At 36.2% G+C, this 7,421-nt stretch overlaps 1 protein-coding gene across 1 annotated transcript in view; it reads right to left on the reverse strand.

Annotated features, from left to right (window-relative positions):
- The window catches only part of LOC118746500 (verprolin-like), a 75,787-nt gene extending 69,027 nt beyond the window's left edge, over positions 1–6,760 (reverse strand). Inside the window, exon 1 of the mRNA XM_036480347.1 lies at positions 5,606–6,760. Coding sequence (XP_036336240.1) covers positions 5,606–6,492 — 887 coding nt within the window. The 5' untranslated portion in view covers positions 6,493–6,760. The remainder of the gene's footprint in view (positions 1–5,605) is intronic.
- Positions 6,761–7,421: the final 661 nt, after the last annotated feature.

Below are 7,421 nucleotides of genomic sequence, written 5' to 3' on the forward strand. Positions count from 1 at the left end.
TCTTCAGTAGTTACTAAAATATCGCAGTTTTCGTATTTCCGAAAATTACCGTTATATGGGATGTGGGCGTGGTTATTGTCCGATTTTTAAAATTTTCGGCCATTTAGTATGCTGTATCAAGGCCAACAACTGTGCCAAGTTTGGAAGAAATTGATGCAGCGGTTACCAAGATATTCACATGTAACCATAAGTAGGCGTGGCTACGCCCATTTTCCAAAAATTTATAATATTCTTATTTTTTGTCTAAAAATTATTGTAAATATCAATTTTTAGTTCTTCAGTAGTTACTAAAATATCGCAGTTTTCGTATTTCTGGAAATTACCGTTATATGGGAAGTAGGCGTGGTTACAGTCCGATTTCGCCCATTTTCAATGCCAACCTACCTTGGATTAAGGGAAATCGACATACCAAATTTCGTTGAGATATCTCAATTTTTGCTCGAGTTATCGTGTACACGGACAGACGGACAGACGGACAGACGGACGGACAGACAGACATGGCTTAATCGATTTCTTTTTTCATCCTGATCATTTATGTATACATTTGTCTATATCTATCTCGATTCGTTTTGGCTGTTACAAACAACCGTTATGTGAACAAAATTAATATACCCTTGTGCACAAGTGCGCTCGGGTATAAAAATTGTTGGCTAATTTTTTTACGGTTAAGGCTCGATATGTACCTCATGTAAGTAATTAAATAAATAAAAAGTTGTTTAATTTGGAGCGGGAGCGGAGCGAAATAAAATACCGGAGCGGAGCTAGAGCGGAGCGATGAAAAAAAACCTTTGCTCCGAAGATGTTCTCAAAGTGTGGAATTCTTTGGAAAAAGCTTTTAAAAAAAACCTGCAACATCTTATCATTTTGCATTTAAATACTAGTGGAATTCGCGCTTCTTTGTATTCTGTGTATCCTGCGTAAGTGTAACTGGTAGTGCGTGTGGTTCTTGTTGCATGTGTATTTGATGTACCGCCAGCGACAACAAATCACACGCTCATGCAGTTACAATTACACAACATACAACGAATACACAGAAGAGTGAATTCCCCTACGGTTTTTACAAGTTGCATTTTGGAAGTGCGGAGAAAGAAGAAGAATGAGATCACCTTTTGAGAAAATAGTAGTAGAAATGCACGAAAAGTATACAATTAGCAGTGAAATAAATATTATAAATTCTAACGAATTTCAAAAAGAAAATGTGTTTACTAATAATTAATTTAATTATCGTTCTATGTATCGGTATTAAGCTGCAATTTTTATGTAAATACACACATATCATTTATTACAATTATTTTTAAGTAAAAATATGCAAAAATAAATACACGATCCCAATAATTCAGGGAATTTGCGACAACAACAAAACAACAGGCAGGTACAATTAATTAGGCTAAGCAATTAAGTTAGCCAGTAAGTGAAATTTTTGTAATAAATCAGTCTTGAAAAAGAGCTCATTCAAATTGGTCATCTGACCAATAAAACGGCTTTTTTAATTTCTCCGTAAAACAAAATCGTTAACTTACACACTCAGATGTGAACAATCAAATACATACGTGCGTAATAAATTTTTGTATGAAAATATTATTTTTAATACGAACATTTTTAAACGCTAATCAAATATAAAGTATTCATTTTTACTATGCATTATTTACCTCAGTGTACAAGCCTAAGTTCGAAAGGCTTTAAAAATCCATAAACAGGTATGGAAAAGTCCTCGGATTATACAAAATGCAAACTTATACAAGCTGAGTTATACAAAAATGGAAAGCACAAACTCTCAGTATATGTATTAGGCTGGGTCGATTTTGTATGGGGGAAAATAAAAGGCATTTGACCGTATTGTAATAGTAATATTATGATGTCTTAGGTCTAAACCAATTGTTATTGGCCAAGAAAGATTAATTTAAAACTTATCTTTAGTCCGCGCAATTGAGTGTATGAATTTTGAAAATGAAACTTTGGCTTGTAATATCTATGGAATGCGTTAATTGTTATAAACAGGAGGATATATCAAATTAAGGGTTATTAAATTTAGTACCTCACGTTCGTTTATCATTTTTCGATAAGTCTACAAATTTTTAAGATACTAAAATAAAAAATAAGAAAACTATAATTTTCCCTTATGAATTTTCAATTCTTCATTACTTCAGCAACCAAGTCGAAAATACAAAAAAAAAGAAAAGACGAGATTTATTTCAAACGTTTTAATGCTTTCGGATGTTTATATAATATTAAACGCCGATTGGCCAGTTTTCAAGATCGTGGTGAATGAAGTCAAACATGTACTGTCAAAGATTAGGAATCGTTTGATAAGTTAATAGTAGTTGCAAGCATAAATATAAGTATTTGCATACATTAACATAATACAATTAGGGCGAGAAACGCCCATTTTAAGTCGATTTTTCGTGGTTTCATATGAAAGTCCCCTGTGCAACAAGTGTTTACATAAATATTTTAGTTAATTCCATTATGTGAAAAAGTAACTGTAGGTAGGTAAATGCAATAGTCTTTAATATATCCTGGAAACTCCTTTTGAGGACTCTCGAATGGCACGATATTGCTTTGCATTCCGGTTCTTTCATTAATTAGTGTTTCTAGAAGTTGTGCCTGTTCAGTGCTTCCATACTCATTTGCATAAACAACATTTTTCCACGACGATGGAGAATAATGGCTTTTCTATTAGAACTACCGAAATTGTTCCTAAATTTGCAAAAATTCGCAAACTATAGCTAATATTAAAAAAAGAAAATTTTATTGAAAAGAGGTAACTTTGAGATTAACGATAAGCTAAAGGGCTGCGAGAAATGATATTTGACTTTATCCTTTGCGTTAACGGATTCATTATCTAATAATATGCCCCAAACCTTTTTGCTGAACCCAGAATTTTTAACAAGAATTGGTGTTATTCGACTAGATTGCTGCGGGTCACTTGGCGGTCGATGTGCGGGCTCTCACAATTAAAATAAGAGACTAATATTTTGCAGGCTTGTTGTTGACTTCATGATACAATATATTTTCACTATTACCAAGGGATTTGAGAAAAATTAGATTTTCGACCCGCCCTAATATGTATGTATATGAAAATGCGTCAGTTGAGAAATTCGGCGTTACTTTCTGAATTAATAAAATATAAGGTAAAAAAATAATAACTTATCCTTTTCTACTTTACCGCGCCATTTAATTTTGAATTAAGGTATCCACACACCTATACGATTCTGTCGGTGCGAATCTGTTACAACAATGCCGACCATAGTTTTAAATGAGAAACCACACACTTATGCGATTTTGCTGCAGCGATTTATTCAAACATTCACAGTTCTTCTTTTGGTAGTGCCGAAATAGCAGACTCCGCGTTTTGAGAACGAAAAAGGTCAATTGAAGGATTTTACAATATTAAAACAAAATTGAACGTAAGAAAACAAAACATATTTGATGTAGAAAAGTTAAGAATTTTATTTTTTTTGAAAAATATTTTTTGTTTGTCTATAAATTGACAGATTTTACTGCGATAAAATCGCACAGATGTGTGCGTACTTCCGTTTTCGAAGCAGTAACGTTTGTAGCATCAAAAACGGTGCGGATTCGTTGCGACAGAATCGCATAGGTGTGTGGATGCCTTTACCCTCATTATTTATGATTTCTAATGCTTGCTCTATTTTCGAAGAAAAATAGGTTTGTTAATTTAATGAGTATTTAAAAAAGGAATTGCAGATAATTGCAGCTGGAATAGATTCCATACTTATTAATCCCAACTTGTATAGAAATAATTAGTGCTATATGACAACAAAACGTCGGAAAAGAAAAAAAAACTAATTTGTATAAATTAAATATTTATGTATACTGGACCGAAAATCAAGAAATGTAATGACATTTTCAATAATTAGTCATATGCCTCTTGAGGTATTGGCCCTATGCAGGCTTGCTTTGCTTCGCTTTGAGAACTGCCAAAAATTAGTTGAAATATACTAAAACGTATGAAGGCTGGCCAAATGTCAACTTTGCTTCACTTTCTTTAAGCGTTTGAAAGCGTTTTGTGGGATTTTTACAAAGAGGCACATATGTTCCCATTCTAAATGAATTTAAACAAACTGCTGCAGACTGTTCAAACAAAAATTAGCTTACTTAATTTTAAAAAATTCGCTTAAAATACAAGCAATTCGAAATGAAGTAAAAATGGTTCGTTGTTTCCATATTAATGTATGTATATTTAACATATCGCTAGCTAACGGCGCGTTTACATTTGACAATGCTGTCAAGACAATGAAGATATACGTATTAGTTGTCAAAATTGTTCCAATGGAAAAGTATGCATGGATTAATGAAAAAGTGTGCATGTATTGCTATTGTCATGACAGTATTGTCCGGTGTAAACCCTAAGTAAGGGCCAATACCTTTGTACCACGTTAACCGATTTCTATAATTATTGTTTCTAAGGAAAAGGTGGTAGTCCCATAAATGCCATAATTGGATCAGCTTTGCCCAAAACAGGGTTGCAAACATACACAAGGAAAAGAGTCGCATTGAACTTGTTTAACAGGTGGCAACCCTCTTCCAACATCCCAAAAATATTCTTAGCGTTCAAACTAAAGATTGGATATCCATATTTTGATGTTTCATATAACTTGTGTATAAGTAACCTAAGTTCAACATTTCAATCAGGTGGCAACCCTCTTCAAAATATGTTCAAACTACTACTTTCTGAAACCCCTTTCGTTTGGCACCCATATTGTGATACATGTTTCTCTTACCTAATATGTTTTTTTAAACAGGTGGCAGCCCTCCTATAGTATAGTTAAAAAACAAAGCTTTTCAAAACCAATTAGGTTGATACCCAGTTTGAAATAATTGATTTATTTATTTAAACAATATGCATATAATTTTTTAAAAGGTGGCAACTCTTTTCAAAAAAGTAAAACCTTATTGCACATCTGCACCCCGAGCCTTTTGATGACAACTCACTTTGGAAAATCCAACGAACGATGCAGATATGCCATTGATTATTAAATAATTACATAAAAATAAAATCTCTAAACTTTGTGCAAAACTCAAGAAAATTCGGTAAATTTGCACACTAATTTGCAACTTTCTATTCAGTATGAAGTTTATAGTCTATTCAATTTTAGTATGACAAAATGCAAGTTTAAAGTTGCTAGAAAATCGCGTTGATTTTTGCCAATTTTTTTAGTGGAAGGTGTTGCTCATTTTCTCCACACAAAAAATAATTGTCGAATATACATACTTTGTATGGAAGAACTTGCGTGAAAAAAATTACCAAAAATCAACGTGATTTTCTAGCGACTTCAATCTTGCACTTTGTAAATTTGAATGGGCTATAAAACTGCATACTTAGAAATTTTCTAAAAAATCTGAATATAAAGTTGCAAATTAGTGTGCAAATTTAATGAATTTTCCTGAGTTTTGCACAAAGTTTAAAAATCTTATTATTATGTTTTGTTGGGTAGACCGAACAATATTTTTATAAAGAAATATCGAAAATAAATTAGAATAAAAAAGTTTGCATATATTGCGAAAAATTCACTGTGCCAATACTTCTCTTCGGCACTGTATATAGATTTGAAAACTAGCATCATCATGTCTGGGTACTCACCTCGACATGCCATCAGGACTTGGCGTGCCATACTCGCGGGAGTCTCTTATCCGTTGAAGGGTCTCCTGTTCACTTATGCCGGCGGCTATGGCCTGATCCAACTCTGCATTATCGCGTGCATAATGAAATGCCGCCAACCGATCCTCTGTATACGGTTTCGAAGCACTATTTTCCAACGCTTCGTCGTTGTTCTGATTTTTAGCCAACAACGCCTCGATGCAAAAGGACTTTCTCGGCTGACTCTGAGCCGTCACTGTAGTGGTTACTGGTGGCGAATCGGATGCATTCTGCTGCGCTAGCATAACGTTACTAAGCGGCAGACGAGGCATGGGATAGCAGCCATTGACCAAGGCGGGATGGCCGACGGGCAACGCACTCGGCGTGAATGCATCGTACAAGCGTGACGCTGAAATTGCTGACGGTGGTTGCGGCGCTTGTGTGACGGAAGCTGGGAAGATGCGTTGATCGCGCAAACTGTTGGCTGCTGTGGTGGTAGCCATGGGCGCGAGGTGTGGTAGAGCGGGTATTGGAGCTACAATTAGCGGCAAGGCCGCACTGGATGTGGGGGGTAGATGTAAACCGGGATGATTGCTTTCGGGCTGTGGACTTGTATTTATGACATATCCACTTGGTGGAGAGTTCGTGGCGGACCGCGGCGAGTTAGATGAACTGGTTGGACTGGAATGGACGGGCGATCGAGGCGACAGCGTGGAGCAAGTGTTATTATCGTTCTGGCAATCACTGCGTTGTGGCGATGGGTTTCGCTGCAGTTTTTGCTGTTGCGCGGCAGCAATGTGATTTAGGAAATGCGAAATTTGTTGCTGCTGTTGTTGATGCGTTTGCTGTTGTTGCAGTGTTGGAGGCTGTGACACTTGTACACTGGACATTTTGTTTTAATTCACTAAGTTAGCATCCAACGTCTACATAGAAAAGTCTCAGATTTTGTTTTTTTTTTTTTGCTTATTTTACATTCACTTTAAAATTAATTGGGTATCACTTCTTAGAAGTATTTTCTGCACTGATTTTTCTGAGCAAAATTTTTAAATCCGTAGATTATCAGTCACTCTGCTCGTTTCGTATCATTTGTCATTAGAAGTCGTTTTCCGGCGAACTTAAACCATTTTAACGTTTAACCGTGCCGAGTATACGTTACCAACTGTGCAATTGCACTCAACAATTGCGTATCATATACCTCGATGTGATAATTGAACGTAATCAGCGACCGTTTGCTTGTCTGCCGGCTGCACCACACCTTTCACACCCTGCAACATTCAGCCATTGTCACTCTTTCCACGCTTACTCTCTCGCCGCTCTCTCTATCTCTCTGCCAGCAACACGCACACACACCAATGCCTGCAGCAGCTTCATTGTTAAAGCCACACAGTGGATTCGTTTACTATATCAAAGATGGAGGAGACTTTCTGTGATTGCCATCTCGTTCTAGCAATTGTTGTGCAAAAGTGAGAGCACACCGCTATTGGGGCGTGTTTGTAGCGGTTAAAATGTCGACTGGCATCAATGCCTATTGTGTGGGCGTGGCTGATTGTAACTGCGCTTCGTTGTACTTTCCACCATGGCTTCGTCGGACTTTCCACCATGGTTTCGTAGCTTCGTTCATAATGGAGTAGGGGGTTGAGTTTTAACGTTTTAATTATTTTGGAGTAATAGATTGCAAATTGTCGAAATTGTTGGAAAAACGAGGGATAATTACCATCATTATAGAGTGTAGCCGCAGTTGGTATAGCATCGAAGGGCGAAAGCAATGTAGGTATTATGCCTAGCGGCAACCTGCAAATGCCGCCTGTCGCCATCATTA

Source organism: Rhagoletis pomonella, unplaced genomic scaffold, assembly GCF_013731165.1.
Source record: "Rhagoletis pomonella isolate Grant_MI unplaced genomic scaffold, Rhpom_1.0 Rhpom_scaffold_00010, whole genome shotgun sequence".
NCBI classification, from domain to species: domain Eukaryota; kingdom Metazoa; phylum Arthropoda; class Insecta; order Diptera; family Tephritidae; genus Rhagoletis; species Rhagoletis pomonella.